General features: G+C 56.5%; 1 protein-coding gene across 1 annotated transcript in view; it reads left to right on the top strand.

The window, feature by feature from the left end:
• Positions 1-656: 656 nt before the first annotated feature.
• GPR137B (G protein-coupled receptor 137B) overlaps positions 657-16092 on the top strand; it is a 48428-nt gene continuing 32992 nt past the window's right edge. The window contains exon 1 of the mRNA XM_039247180.1: positions 657-1220. Within this exon, the coding sequence (XP_039103111.1) occupies positions 807-1220 (414 nt within the window). The 5' untranslated portion in view covers positions 657-806. The remainder of the gene's footprint in view (positions 1221-16092) is intronic.

Here is a 16092-nt window from a genome sequence, read left to right as displayed (position 1 = left end):
GCCCCACACAATGCTCGGCGGAGGGCGGTGCGGTGCTGGGGGCGGCGCGGTGTCTGGCCGGGACAGGGCAGTGTAGTGGCGCCGTGTCTGGCGGGGCAGGGGCAGTGGGGTGCTGGGGCGCGCGGCGCGGTGTCGGGGTGCGGGACAGAGTAGCGGCTCGGCGTCTGGCCCCGGGGCAGGGCCGAGCTGGGGCGCGCTGAGCGGTGTTTGGCGGGCGCCGGCGAAGGAGCAGTGCGGTGTCGGGGCGCGCCGCGCGGTGTCGGGGCGCGCCGCGCGGTGTCGGGGCGCGCCGCGCGGTGTCGGGGCGCGCCGCGCGGTGTCGGGGCGCGCCGCGCGGTGTCGGGGCGCGCCGCGCGGTGTCGGGGCGCGCCGCGCGGTGTCGGGGCGCGCCGCGCGGTGTCGGGGCGCGCCGCGCGGTGTCGGGGTGCGGGGCAGAGGGCGGTGCGGTGCTGGGGCGCGCTGCGTGGTGTCGGGGGGCGGGGCAGAGTAGTGGCGCGGTGTCTGGCGGGGGGCGGGGCGGCGCCAGGGACGCGCTGTGCGGAGGGGCGGAGCGGGGCCGGCGCGGGGCGGGTGGGCGTGCGGCTCCGGGCCGCGGGGTGGGCTCCCGCGGGCGCACGGGGCGGTGCAGGGGCGCGCGGGGCTGGCGGGCGCGGCGCTGCCAATCGCAGACAAAGGCCGCCCCAGTGAATCATGTGGTGCCGGGGGAGGAAGTGCGGCTTGTTTTCTTTCCTCCAGTCGCCGGGCTCCGGGCGGAGCGCGATGCTCGGAGACCCCCGCGGGGGCGGCGGCGGCGGCCGCGAACCCAGATGAGGCCCGAGCGCCTCCCGCCCCGCTGCAGCGCCCCCGGCCCGATGGAGGCTCCGCCGTGGGACCCCCTCCGCAACGATTCGCTGCCGCCCACGCTGACCCCGGCCGTGCCCCCCTACGTGAAGCTCGGCCTCACTATCGTCTACACCGTGTTCTACTCGCTGCTTTTCGTGTTCATCTACGTACAGCTCTGGCTGGTGCTGCGCTACCGCCACAAGCGGCTTAGCTACCAGAGCGTCTTCCTCTTCCTCTGCCTCTTCTGGGCCTCCCTGCGGACGGTCCTCTTCTCCTTCTACTTCAAAGATTTCGTGGCGGCCAATGCGCTCAGCCCCTTCGTCTTCTGGCTGCTCTACTGCTTCCCCGTGTGTCTCCAGTTCTTCACCCTCACGCTGATGAACTTGTATTTCACGCAGGTGAGTCGCGGAAGGGCGCTGCGAGCGGGAGGCACCTGGGAAGGCGCTCACCTGGCAGGTGCAGGGGCGACGGCTGTCTGGGGGGGTTGGGGTCACGGAGCTCCAGGACTAAGAGTGTAGGGGAAAAGGCACTGGGCTGGGGTCACCCGAGGCCTGTCATACCTGCAGGCCATTCTCTCAGGTGTCGCCCTTATATTCCCAAAAGAGGCGAAAGCGAAAGAAAGTGAGGGCCGGAGGCCCCCAAGTCCGTGTCTGCCCTTAGCTCAACATGGTCTATTGGGTTTCGCGCTCTCACTGTCCGGGCATAGCTGCATCTTCCGTCGCTCATCCGGATCATTACCGCTGACACGTGTGTCCGCCAGGGAGCCTTGAACTCCAGAAGGTCTCCTCCATCCGTCATCCCAGGGCACCGAACTCTGAGCCTGGAAAGGTCATCTGCATGTCGGCCTCCAGATTTGGGCCAGACCCCGATTTTTTTTTTTGAGTGATGGCAAGGTGAGACTGTCCCGTTTTGGATGTTTTTCATCGCCAGCTCAGGACCCCTTTTGAATGAACTAGAGCTTACTGATTCATTTCAAAGGGCTGTTAAACAGCAGTCTGGGGTGACACCCAGCTCCCAAGCTGCTGTGGCCGGCGGGCTTGCTGTCTGAGCCGGTTTCAGCGGCCCCAAGAAAAAGCCATGAAGTTTTCTGGGGCTCTTTTACGAGCATGGAGGAACCAGTTTATGAGGCATGTTGTTAATAAGCTAATGGGGGACCATGTGAATTGACTTGGCTGCCGTGACGGCTGGCTTAAGGAAAGTACAGTAATTGTAAAAGTGCTGTGCAAATACCCTGTAAAGAATTGCATAAAGGTTTAATAACACAATGCTGTCACCGTCATCTCTGATTTTCATTAGCTTTCCAAAAAGTAAAGTGTGCGTTTTCACAAGGACTCGGCCCTTGTCACCTGTTGACTTAAGAGCTTTCTCATGAGCAGAGGCTTTGTGCGAGCAGGCATTACATTCTTTTTAACAGCGTCCCTATTTGTCTGAAGAAAATGTCATTGCTTAAAAAAAGAGAGACAAGAAAAGAGAGAAGAAGGTTGCCGTGGTGTGGTAGGAGACTGTGCTTGGAAATCTGGTGGAAATACGTTCTGACTGCAAAATAGCACACGTACCATTTAGCAGCTATTACAGTCTTATAAAAATGGATCCACCCTTGAAGTCTGCTGATACGTCCTATGTAGCGACATATTTCCCAGTCCACGACTAGTGGGTATTATCTCTGCAGGTACTACTTTCAAGTCCCAAAACTGGTTGAGGCAGTCATCTACATTGTAGAGTAGTCCAGCTTTTTAGTGGCATTGGGAAGGGGTAGTTCCAGCAAGATCCAAAAGTCAGGTGGGTTGATGTTACTTCCAGCACTGTGACAGCGGTTGTATTTTGTATTGAGATCGTTATTTGTGTTCCGTTTTAAAAGAAGAAAAAACAAGGGAAGCGTCGGGCAGTGCCGTGGCTCTCTGCTAATTGCATGCAAATCCTGCACTCCGCTGGATTAGGGCCAGGGCCACTGTTTCTGCACCATCTGCTGGTTGGCAAGTAAATGCTGAGTGAGGGAAAGAGTGACCAGGCAGACGGAGCCACTCAGGCCAAGAGGCCTCAAGCCCTGGCCTTGGCCTCTTTATATCTTCCCAGTCTTCCCCCCCCCCCTTTATATCTCCAGCGTGGCTGGGCCGGAAGAGGTGATCTCTGAGTGCTGGCATCCGAGACCCTGCAGAGTAGAGAGCCATTCCCTGGCTTCCTGACAAATGTTCTGATATTTCTGGGGAGTTCTAAAGGGATCACCTTTTGGGGCTCAGCTCGGTGCTCACCTCTGATGCTACTGTCTTCCTTTTCCTTCCCGTGTACCTACTCTTATTTTTAAAAAAATTGTTTATGTTTATTTTTGAGAGAGAGAGAGAGGGCATGAGCAGGGGAGGGACAGAGAGAGAGGGAGCCACAGAATCTAAAGCAGGCTCCAATCTTTGAGCTGTCAGCACAGAGCCGGACGCGGGGCTCAAACTCATGAACCGCGAGATCGTGACCTGAGCCGAAGTCGGATGCTTCACTGACTGAGCCCCCCAGGCGGCCCCCACGTCCTTTCCCATAGACAAGGTTCTCACACTGGAATTGCCAGGAGAGCTTCAAGAATTACTGCCGCCCAGGTCCCACCTCAGAACAAGCACATCAGATGTGGAGGGAGGGGTAGCAGGAGATCATTAAGAAGCACGTACTGTGTGTGTGTGTGCGCTAGGCACAGATCTGAGTGGTTTGTCTTATTCTTCACAGCAGCCTTCAGATAGCGTCCCCTTTTTGGGGAGGGTCAGAGAGGTTAAGTGACTCATGCAAGGTTACACAGTCAGTGCTCGGAGAAGCCGGGAGACCCACCCACACCTCTGACATCTGAGTGTCAGGACTGTCCTTTGCGGTATAGTATTTTGTGGGAGAACATAGCCTACTGCGTATGTAACACCTGTTCACCGAGAGGTGAACCCGTCGGGGGGGGATACAAAGTGTACGTACCACGCAGTTAAGTGGTGACTCCGGAGATCTAAGGGAGCATATATTTAAGCTTCAGGAGGCTTGGGTGGGACCCAAGTCCTCAGAGAAGAAGTGGGTGTGGGGCAGTTTGGGAGACCGGGTGCGAAGAAGGAAAGGGCGGTGTCGGGACCAGCGTGGCAGAAGTCTGGGGAGGAACTGAAAGGTGGTCCTGGAGCTGGAGGAAGTTTTTACTGTTCTTGTCATCTGTGCCGGGCCCAGCCCCTGGGGCTTACTGACATGTCTCTGGATCCTTCTTGATAACTCCAGAAAAGGGTGTTCTCACTCTCTCCTCTGAAGGTCAGAGAGGTGAGGATGCATCCTGTGCGGCTCCTGCGTGAGCGGCCCCGACCATCTGAGTGTCGTGGTCTGATCCCTTGGGGGCTGTGCTCTTAGTCTCTCTTCTTCCATCTTTGGAATCTGGCTCTTCTGGGACTGGCCTGAGTTGGGGGGAGGGTGGCCAGTGTTGTCACAAGTAACTCCCACACTCCTATTCACGTGCGGCTTGCTCTGCCTCTGTGGGTGACCCTGCCACGTGTCCGTGTCTACATCGTGGACTTGGTTTTTTTCTGACTCCCTCTGCCCATCCCCCTTCCGGCCAATCCCGTCTTCGGGCGGAGCCACGCAGGTAACAGGCTGGTGCCCACCTGGGTCTCTTCCAAGGTCTCCCTCCTTCCCGTTTCTGTTCTTTGCCTGCCTCGGGCCCCACCACCCACACAGATCCCAGGTTGAGGCTGGCGCTGCTCCCGGGTCCCTGGTGTCCTCAGACCTCCGTGGCACAGGTTGGCCTCTGGCAGGACTCTGTCCACAACCCGTTTTGTTCCCAGGTCTTCACCTCTTGGGTCTGAGCATTCCCTGCACAGCACCTGTCCAGGGAGCGGGGTGGTCAGGTCCCCTGCTTCCTGATGCCCCTGAGCCGTTCCCCTGGAGCTCTGTCCTCAGTGGCCTGGGGTGATGGTCACATCTCCCACCACACATGCCACCCTCCTGCCAGCAGGCTGATGGATGACTCTTTTTCTCCACTCTCCACCTTCTCCTACAGCCCGGAAGGCGGGGAGGTGCTAGTGGTAGTACTGGTTCTGCTGACTGTGAGCAGCCCTGGGAGGGGCGTGAGCGCTGGCCCTGATGTCTGGGGCCCTCTTCGGAACACGGAGTACCTGTTGTTCCCGCCTCTGGCCCCCAGCACCAGTGCTGGGGACAGGCAGGCTCCCCCTCGGCTCCTTGCTGCGCTGGGAAGCGGGGCCGAGGCTTGAACCGAGCGAGGCCCTTCCTCCAGAGCCTCCCTTCTAGCACTGTTTGCCCTTCAGATAGAGGTTTCCAGCAGAGCAGGACCCTGACCCCTGAGGCACAGGGGGGTGAGGCATTGTGGCGCCCTCCACCCCAGCTTCGGTGCCAGGGCTGCCCCTGGGCAGGGTCTACCTGCAGAGGTGGTGGTGTGGCCATGGGCTCGCGATACCCGGGCAGTTGTGTCTTCCAGCCATTCTCGCTGGGAATTACGAGTCCAAACCCCAGACTCTTGGGGTCCCTGAGTTTGGTTGAGTGGCGCTGCCTCATCTTCTTGCTGCTGCAGCTTTGTCTTGAGCCTGGTGACAAATTCCTGCCATTACAGTAGGGTCGTTGGAGGAAGGAAAAGGAGAAGTGAACTCTCTCAGTGGGGGAGACACGGCATGATTCATGGATGCTGACGTGGGAGCCAGGGCTGCTGCATGACTTACAGGGCAGCTGGGAAGCTGCAAGGGGGTTTTGGTGGGGGCGGGGTGCTGACACTCATGGGAGGTGTTGGAGCTCACTGTGGGGACTGAGGCTCATGCTGGGGGCCTGAGGCTCGTGGTGGATGTTGGAGCACATCGTGTGGGGCCAAGGAGTCAGGTGTTAGAGCACATCGTGGGGACCAGGGACTCAGTGGTGGGTGTTGGAGCACATCGTGAGGACCAGGGGGTCAGGTGGCATAGGAGCACATTGTGGGGGCCTGAGGCTCGTGGTGGATGTTGGAGCACATTGTGAGAATCTGGGGGTCATGATGTGCCAGCAAAGGCCTACATCACTGGGAATGGAAGGAGCAGGGACTCTGGGCAGAGCTGGGTTAGAGTCCTGGCTTCACCCTTAGTGTGGCTCCCATGGCTGGTTACTGACCTTCCTCCCTGGGGAAGTGGCCACCATGGTGTCCGTCTCCCTGGTTGGAGCAGGTCAAAGGAGATTCTGTGTGGCCTCTGTCTACACCTCATTTAAGGTGCTTTTTCTGCCTCTAGCAGCAGGGACCACACCCCAGTGCTGGCTCTCCTTTTATCATGCTGTGTCAACAAAATGACTTTGACCACCATGTTGCAGCATTTATGTTTGTTTGTAAAACGGCAGTGGTACGGGGCCTGCCCTTAGGGAGAGTGTGGAAGAGCCAAGGGCTAGAGAGGGGGAAGTTCTGCGGCCCAGCCCTTTGTTGTGCAGATGAGCTGACAGAGGCCAGGAGAATTCTAGTGACTTGTCCAGGGTCAGCAAGTGAGGAGCTGGGATGAGGCCCCGCACCTGTGAGCCTGTGCTTGGTGCACACACCACCCCCAGCTCAAAATGCGTCCCCGTCCACAGCCTTGCTGACGGGGGGCGGCCAGAATCCAGCCCAGGAGTCTTCTCTGCTCCCCACCCCCCGACACACACCAGGAAAGGGAAGTGTTGATCTTAGGAACAAGCGAGCCTTGCTATGGGTCTTGGCAGTCCATTGAATCAAGAAATGTTTCCTCAGGACCTGTTGTGAGCCAGGCCCTAATCCGGGAGCTGTGAGGAGGGATGCTGGGAGGTTTGTTAGTGATTATGAGGAAGTAAGAAGCTTAGGAACACACAAGGCAAGCCTTTCACAGTCCCCAGGTACCTTATTTCAGAACTGGGACCAGTCACGCCAGGGCAGAGAATATGCTTGGCCTCACCTCTGTGCACCACACCCATGACCTCTCGGTCCTTGGCACTGGCTCCTTGTGGTCAGGCAGTGGGCTCACAGCCTCCAGAGCTGTGTGTGTGTGCATGTGTGTGTACACCTGAGTGCACGCTTCTCTGTGTGCATACCTCTATGTGTGTGTACACCTGTGAACATGCCTCTGTGTGTGTACCTGTGTGTATGTGCACCTGTGTGCATGCCTCTGTGTGTGTACCTGTGTGTATGTGCACCTGTGTGCATGCCTCTGTGTGTGTACCTGTGTATGTATACTTGTATGCATGCCTCTGTGTGTGTACCTGTGAGCATGCCTCTGTGTGTGTGTTTATCTGTGGCATGCTTCTGTGTGTGTACATCTAGGTGCGTGCCCATGTGTATACACCTGTGTACCTGCTTCTATGTATGTGTACCTGTGTGCATGTGTGTACCCGTGTGCATGCCTGTACCTGTGTGCATGCCTGTTTGTGTGTACATCTCTCTATGTGTGCCCGTGTGTGTGTACACATCTCTGCATATATGCCTGTGTGTGTCTCTATGTGCCTCCATGAGGACATGGGCACACGGAGCCCAGGAAAAGTTTCCTTATTTACATTCCATCTACCGCCACCACCAGCGCCTCCCAAGAAGTAGCTTCCCAGCCTCATTTCTAAAAATTTCCCCCAAGAAGAAGACTTGTAATTCTACAGCCCTTTCCCCAAGATCTCTCCTTGTGGCACAAGCTTTTAATTCTCTCTGCTCCTATTATTACTGCTTTGGTGCCTAACCATATTTCATTAATGCCCTGGGCGCTCTTGGGAATGGTTAGACTCACACGGTGTATCCGAAATCCAACCCCACTGACCATGACGCCTTGATTTCCCAACAGCAGAGGCAGAACCAAGCGCCACCGGCTTCGTCCGTGTGCACCGAGCCCAGACCTGCAGCTCCTGTCCCCACTGGGAGCTGTGGTTTGGTCCCACACACCCTGCCACTTAGAGGGTTTTGTGGCATCTTTTTGCTCCTTGTCTTTCCCCAGGTCAGATGAGCAGGGCCAGTGGGGGTGAGGGTGGGAGCAGGGAGAGAGCACTGTCCCCAGGCGGGTATCGTTCCCTGGGAAGAGGGGGGTGCCCTCCCCAAGGATGAGGCTGTCATGTGTCCCCAGTGTAAATGCCTGAGGCTTCCAGTTCCTGGGAGGGGCTCTTCCTGGAGGTGATGGGCTGGGCAGTGAGGGCCGAGGCTGCCTAGACGACGGACATTGACGGGCTCGAAAGCTACTCACCCCCGTGACATCACCCCAAGATTCTTCGGTTTTCGAGAACAACACATCATGTGATCTGGAGCGCTGCTTTCGGCCGTGGGTTCCTGTTCTCCCCGCAGCTCCAGTGAGAGGAGAGGAGCCTCTTCCTGGTTCGTGGGCCTGTCTGGGCCCTGACTATCTGGCAAGTCGGTTTGCCCGGGACAGAAATAGCCTCAGCAAACACTTTGAGACAATACCTGGCATGTTGGCATTCAGGGAGGTTTGCAAAGGCTTGTAAATATTTTACCCTTTATTTATCCTGGGGCTGAAGTGTAGAGTCTGGTAACCAGTGGGGACCGATGAAGACTGAGTGGTTTTTCTCTACAAGTGCGTTGATTTTCTCAAATTTGAGCGTGGACGGCCCTGAGGAAGGAAGTGGTGCCGGGTGCCCACATCAGTGTTTTAGGCTCTTTGAGCTGCATACGGTTTCTGCTGTGTGTTCATTTATTTATATACATATCTTCTAAAAGGTAAAAGCTATTCTTAGCTCACAGGCCGTACAAAAACAGGCTGCGGGCTGCATTTGGTACTCAGGATGAGGTTAGAACAAACCCAGCATTTATCTCCAAGCCCCCGCCCCATCTTTATCTTGTTATTTTTGCTGCGACCTGTTGGAAACGGGCTTGGATTTTCAAATGTGTCTTGATTAGAGAGCATCATTTGCTCTCCCCTCCCCTCCCCTGCCAGGGGCTGGCGAGACCCAGACAAGGGGCCTCGACCGGCTTTGTGTCTTGTGACATCATCAGCTCTCTACCCCTGTAATTGCAGACACACTTGCTGAACGTGATCTGCAGGGTAAGCTTGCACACGCGCAATGGAACCCGCTCCCTGGGCTGCACCCTGCCTCACGCTGCTCTCCTGGGCTTGCCGTCGGGGCTGTGTTGTCCTGAGGCGTGGTGGTATGCGAGCAGTGGTCACAGGGAGAGAAGGGCACAGAACTTGAACACCACCGGCTCCCTCCGTGGCTCGCCCCCTGTCGGGACCACACTCCTGTTCTGGGAGGATGGCACATGCCTGTCCACACACAGCTTTCACCTACCAACACACGTTTGCACCAGAACCTAGAGACTCACTTTGTTCATTCAACAAAGTATGTTTCTAAAATTAAGGTGAGGGGCACCTGGGTGGCTCTGTCAGTTAAGTGTCCAACTTTGGCTCAGGCTATGATCTTGTAGTTCATGGGTTCGAGCCCTGCGTCGGGCTCTGTGCTGACAGCTCGGAGCCTGGAGCCTGGTTTAGATTCTGTGTCTCCCTCTCTCTCTTCCCCTCCCCCACTCACGTACTGTCTCTGTCTCTCAAAAATAAACATTAAAAAATTAAATTAAGGTGAAATTCACATAACATAAAAGTAATCGTTGTTTCGTGTACCATTTAGTGGCATTTAGGCCATTCGTGCTATGCAGCTGTCACCTTTCTTTAATTCTAGAATGTTTCTATCACTCCAGACCCATTGGGTAGGCGCTCTTTGGGCAGCCATGAGGGTGCCCTTTGTCTCTGTGCATTGGCCTCTTCTGGATATTTCTCAGGTATCACACAGCAAGTGGTCTATGTGCCTGCTTCTCTCACCGAGCATAATGTTTTCGAGGTTCATCCATGTCATAGACAGTATCATGATGTCATTTCTTTCTTTTTTAAATATCTTTTTTATTTTTGAGAGAGAGAGAGTGAGTGGGAGAGGGACAGAGAGCAAGATGGGTCAGAGGATCTGAGGTCGGCTTGGCACTGACGGCAGACAGTGCGACCGGGGGATCGAACTCACAAACTGCGAGATCATGACCTGAGCCAAAGTCGGATACTTAACTGACTGAGCCACCCAGGGGCCCCATGACATTGTTCCTTTTCAAGGCTGGATAATACTCAATTGTGAGTGTCTGCCACAGGTGGTTACCCTTTTCTCAGTGGATGGACGTTGAGGTTGCCTGGTCCTGTGTTTCTGAGCACCTGTTACTCTGTAGATGCTGTGTAGACAAGATTAAGGTCAGACATCACTCCTGCCTTGATGGAACTTGGCGTTGAGGGGAAAGCAGGCTGCATGATGAACGTCTCGTGTGCCATTGCCTGACATTACTCAGTCATGGTCTTCACAGTAGTGACACAGAGTGGGATGTCTCCAGTAGAAGGTTGGGGGCTTCAGTCACTCCATCATCTCTATCCTTCCCCCTCTAGGGTGCATGTACTTAAAAGAGCCAGCAGCTTTTGTTACCGTTGAAGTGGGCAAATCTGTGTGGTCTGCTCTGTTCATGGTGGAGGCTTCCTGGGGTCCAGAGCAGTATTGGGACGGAAGGGTGGTGCTTGGGGGGATGGCTGGTTAGCTCCCACTTCTCCCTGTGGGGTCATGCCGAGCAGATAGAGTCCTTCCTCCGAGGACAGCCCTTCACAGATGTACCCACCCGGGTCCTATCTGCATGGGGTGGGACGTTCTCAGTTCCTTTCCTTGTTTCTGATGGGATGTGGGTTTGTCCCTCACCATCCTGGCCCCTGTTGGCCCTGCCCATGTCCCACGGTGAGCGGTGAGCCTGGGGGGTGGGGGGCGGCCAGCTCCAGGAGCAGGAAGCCGCCCCCCCTGTGAGAGCTTTCTCCCCGTCAGAGGGCACTGCCCTCCCGGGACGGAGGGATGGTGGCCCTCTCCGGGGCAGGATGCGGGGAGCGCCATCGGTGCTGCCTTGGAGCGCCCAGGCCGCAGGAACAGAACACCACGGACTCTGTGGCTTGACACACATTGGCTTCTCACAGCTCCGGAGCGGGGAGTCTGAGATCTGGGCGTCACTGTGGTGGGGCTGTGGTGAGAGCCGCTTCTGGTTGCCGATGGTGACTCCGCCCGTGTCCTGACCTGACAGAGAGCAGAGCGAGCTCTTGGGGGTCCACCGAAGGAGGACTTCACCCTCCTGACACCATCACCTTGAGGGGCGGGACTTCAGCACATGAATTTGGGGGAGCGCCAGTTGGCAGTCCATAGCAGGTACCGGACTGCCCCCAGCAAGGGCCAGAGTTCCCAGGAAATGTCAGAATCCTGCTCATTTCTGAGACTGAAAGTTATCCCGTGGAGGGAACCCCCGAGGCATTTTTAGTGCTAACTTATTTTGTAGTTTCGCGTACTTTCCCGCAAGGATCCTAGATGTGGCATGCTGTAGGGGGGATGGGGTACCTTCCTTCTTGGAGCCTTTGGGCCCGACCGGCCGGGAACCCCCAGTTCAGCTGCCCGTGCTGGACAGAGTGTCCTCTGTGCTGCAAAGGTGGTACTTATTTCAGCACATCTGGAACCGTAACAGGCAGGGCTTCGACTGGTGACTTGGGAAAGGCATCTGTTGCCAGAGGAGCAGTTTGGAAACCTAGCAATGATAATGGCACCTCGTGTAGCCAAGGTCGTTTCTGCCACGAAGCTGAAGAGAGAGAATTCTGCCTGGGAGGGCCATCTGGTTGTCAGTCTCCGTCTGTCCCAGAGGGAGGGAGGCTGCCTCTCCCTGTGGTGTCTGCCCAGCGGACTTGGCAGGCCAGGGACAGGAGTCTGCTGCTGGGGGCTGCAGGGCCCACCTCCTTCCTCCCCGCTGCAGGTGGGCACAGGCGCACCGAGACGCAAGGCTGCAGCAGTGACGGTGGGGCTTCCCCTGGGCAGGGGGGACACAGGCCGCCCTCCGGGAAGGCACTTCACATCTCAGAGGTTTTTGTGTTTTGTTTTTTTAATGTTTTATTTATTTTAGAGAGGGAGGGGGAGGAGCAGAGAGAGAGGGAGACACAGACTCCAGAGCGGGCTCCAGGCTCCGAGCGTCAGCACGGAGCCCAATGTGGGACTCGAACCCATGAACCCATGAACCATGAGATTATGACCTGAAGCAAAGTCAGATGCTTAACCGACTGAGCCCCCCAGGCGCCACCAAGTCCTAGAGTTTTAAAGGTAGAAGGCACCTTTGTCTCACTGATAGACACAGAAGGGTAAAGAGAGAAGTCCTCAGGGCTGAGCAAGGCAGGTTCATGGCCATCTGGCCAGCCACGTCTCTGAACCTAGACACTCCAGTGCAGACGACAAGGAAAAGCAGTAAAACTGAAGGCCGGGCTTCGGTGTGTTGTTAGGTGAGGGCCCTTGGATAGAGGTGCGCTCTCCCCGGTACCGCTGCCCCTCCTGGGCTGCCTGCCAGCCTGCCTCAATCAGTGTGGGGCCCGGAGCTTTCTGGAGCGGCCTAGCTGGTGTGGGCACCGTCAGATGGAGCGCAGTTCTGTTGATGAAGGATAGGGAGGAGGGACTGGCAGAGCGAACTTGGCCTGGCCGGTGGGAAGTGCAAACAGGAGAGGAAGGGAGGCAGCAGGTGGAGATGGCGAGACCTTTCCTTCTGCTGTTCAGAGTGAGGGCTGAGAACGAGGGGCAGTTGAGGTGTGAGGCCCAGCTCCTGCTGCCCAGCTCGTCCGGCTGCAGGGGTAACACAGGCACACACGTGCACGTGCGCCTGGGGAGGCATCTGAGGCGCCAGGTCCGCTGGACGGGGCAGGACGGCATTGCTCTCAGGCTGGAGAAGGCTGACGGTACTTGCAGGGAGTTCTGGGCTTCGTGGAAGCGCAGATGGGGATGCAGCACCATCGTTGGTCCTGAGATCACACGCGGAAGAAGCTTGCCTGAGTGCCCAGGACTGCGTGTTCCTCAGGTCAGCATGAGGCTGAGCAGGACTCATTCCCAGAGCCGCGAGCTTGCCGAGTTCAGAAGCAGGCGTTGAAGAGGTGAAGTCCTGACCTTGGTGTCCAGTCGCCTCCCTGTGGGCCCCTCACGCCTGGCCAGCCCGGGACCTAGACAGAGCACACCTTGGCTCTGGGCTGCTGCACCCCAGAATTCTATCGCATGAATGGCACACACCCTTTTCTTTCCTGGGGTTCTGTGGCTTTAAAAACATGGACAGTGGGGCATCTGGGTGGCTCAGTTATGCACCTGACTTCGGCTCATTTGTGATCTCATGGTTCGTGGGTTCAAGCCCTGCATCGGGCTCTGTGCTGACAGCTCAGAGCCTGGAGGCTGCTTCGGACTCTGTGTCTCCCTCTCTCTCTGCCCCTCCCCCACTCATGCTCTCTCTCTCTCTCTCTCTTTCTCTCTCTCTCAAAAATAAAAAAACATTAAAAAAATAAAAAATTTTAAGAAATTAAAATAATAAAGACATGGGCAGTCTCTGCAGACACAGAGACACCGTGCTTGCCCTTGTTTCGTAGAGAGCTGACCTGAGCAGCCCGTCCCCCTAGAGCAGCCATTTGTGCGTCTTCAGGATTGCTGCAGAGAGGGAGAAATCCCACATTTGGGCCTCAGGGGCTTTGTCACATCCCCCTGCCCTGGTGAATGAGGGTGCTCGGCATGGGGAAACACAGACTGAGGCAGCTGACTAATGGCTGTCACCTGGGGAGACCAGGCCCCTGGGTTTGCATAATTTCCCCCATGTATCAGGAAGTGGGCATCACAGAGAGACCATAAGAGCAAGTAGCGAATGTGTCATGGTTCCTAATCCTTCTGAGTAGGAGAGTTCCTTTTATGGTCAAGAAAGCCTCTGTGGTCACAGTGTAGTAGTTGTGTATTTAGAATTGTGGTTTGAGAACGCGCACAAGGGCTAACAGTAGTATCAGCAGCAGGGGTAGCAGACACACACACACAGTGTCTGCGAGGTGGCCGTGTCTGTCTAAGTGCTGAATGTGTGTCAGTTCCCCTAATCGTCACAGAAGCCTATGAGGTGGGGACTATTATCAATCTCATTTTACAGATGAGGTACATGAGGCACAGAGAGGTTAGGTAACTTTTCCAAAGTCACACAGCTGATAATTAGTGGAGCCACGATTCAAGTCCAGTGAGCCAGCTGGAGTCCACACTCTTCACCGGCTTTACACCTCTCTGTGCCAGAGGCGGGCACACAGCCGTGGCCTGTGGACAGGGGGATAGGGGGCCTTAGTGAGAATGCATGAGCCAGAGGTGTGTTTCAGCCTTCATATGTCGCAAACACATCACGAGGGGTGAACAAAGAAGTTGCACAAGGGTACGGAAGGCGTTAATATGTTCAGATGAAGTGAAAAACCAGGCCAGAAGGCATTATGTATTTTCTACATATCTTGTACTTGTTTGCTATGTGTTATTTGTGGACACTTACGGATGTGTTTATATACTATGTATCATTTGTGAATACATGTGTATATAGTAAAAGTATAAGCCTTCCTGGGTACAGTAATGCTAGATTCTGATAGCAGTTACCTCTGCAGAGGAAGGAGAAGTCAGAGCGGGAGAGAGAGATGCTGGGAGCATCAAGTATATTTTATTTATTAAAATATTTATTAAAAATAAAACAGATCTGGAGGAAACATTGCAGGTTGTAACAGGTTGACTGACCTGCGTGGTGGACACATAAGTATTGGCTGTGTTACTTCTTTGGGTATACATGACATACTTTATAATGAAGCTTAAACCTGCCTTAAATTGGTGACGTTTTTAAAGGAAGGTGCACATACATTTAAAAGTAGCGCGGGTGTGAGTGAGACATACTGGTTTCTTCCGACCTCCCCCTGCTTGGTGCACACAGCTTCAGCCCCGCTCAGTTCCTGCAAGGCTCTCCCAGGGACCGCGGCACTAACGATCAGGGGTGCAGCTAGGGCTCTGGGGTCTGGAGCCTGTTATGGGTGGGAGAGTTGGGGGGTGTCCGCCCTGCCTGTTCATTTCCAAGGGGCACAGCTTCAGGGATGGGTGGTCCAGACCCGGGGACACAGGCCATCAGGCGGCGGGATGGCTGCATACGACAACTCTGAATCAAGTGCGTGTTTGGAAGTTCAGCCGGTCGTCACAGACCATTCCTCTGGGGCCAGAGAGCTTACTTTTGTTTAGTTTCGCTGAATGCACAAGGGACACCCGTCATACCCACAAAGAATAGCTTGGGGCGTTTCTGCCAGAAGCAGCCAACGTGACATTAGGAAAAATAATTGTAAGGCAGCAAATGCCAACTTGAGTCAGTAGGAGGAAAAATAGGCAGGAGTTCAGAAGGTCGAGCAGGGGTGGGCAAGAAGGTCAGGGACTGTAATTTACCAGGGGAGGGAAGCAGAGGTCAGCGCCGTTCTCCAGCCTTTCTGCCTCTGTTCAAGCAAGTACGTCATTTCTAGGCCCTCCTGCGTCATCTGAAAGGTGGTGCAAAGGGCCTGGGGTTACCGAGGGGGCACTGGGAGGGCCTACAGTGGGAGGGTCAAGGGGTTGCCCTAGCCTCAGGGGCCAACCGGGACGGGGGGCAGCTTCCAGCTTCACCCCCTGTCTACCTGGAACTGGGTCTTAAATCGGAATCCGGGGAGCCAGGATCGCTCAGTGACGTCCGCAACCCCAGACGACATCCTGGGAAAGTCCGCAAGCTTTCCTCCCCCGGCACCCGTTCTGGGCAGGACTTTCTACAGCAGTGGAATGAGGCTGAGCCCACGGGGCGTCTGCGATGGGCAACCCTGTATTTCTGTGATGGAGCAGCGGCCTCCCAGGGGAGCAGCTGTGTGCTCCCGACCTATGCTGTCCTCCCAAGCCTCACCGCCGTGGGGGCTCCCCGAAAACCCTTGTGCTCTCAGCGGCTGTGTGGACACCAAAGGATGGCGGGGAAAGGAGATCTGACCCCTTTGTTCGCCCTTCTGATTCCCCAAGAGGCAGCTGGGGCTCTCCCTTCATCAGAGCTCCAGCCAGGCCTCACAGCCCCCCAGGGCCACCTTCCCCTGCTGGCCCTGTGAGCCCCCCCGTGGCCTCTCCTTCCTGCCTCAGTTTCCCTGTTGTGGGCCTCCCTCTGGGGGTGCCCTCCACCCCCACACCCCCCATCATCCAGCCTCTCCCTCCTCTGCCAGTCTGGGGCCCAGGCTCCTTCTCATAACATCCGGGTCTCCTCCTAAACCAAGGACCCAGCCCCGCTGAACACCCCCCTCCCCATGCACCCTCCCACCTTCACTCCCTGTTGCCACCCCCTGCTTCCAGGCCCCTCTCCCTGTGGCCTGTCCCCTCCCCCAGGCCCCTCCCCTCCCCCAGGCCCCTCCCCTCCCCCAGGCCCCTCCCCTCCCCCAGGCACCTGCCCCTCCCCCCAGGCCCCTCCTCCCCAGGCCCCTCCTCCTTCCCCAGGCCCTCGTCTTGCTTCCTTCAGCGAGGCCTGCTGCG

The sequence above is a fragment of the Hyaena hyaena genome, unplaced genomic scaffold (assembly GCF_003009895.1).
Source record: "Hyaena hyaena isolate Hyena2069 unplaced genomic scaffold, ASM300989v1 scaffold_288, whole genome shotgun sequence".
NCBI classification, from domain to species: domain Eukaryota; kingdom Metazoa; phylum Chordata; class Mammalia; order Carnivora; family Hyaenidae; genus Hyaena; species Hyaena hyaena.
Note: the sequence above shows the minus strand (reverse complement) of the source record. Positions and strands in the feature narration are given on the sequence as shown.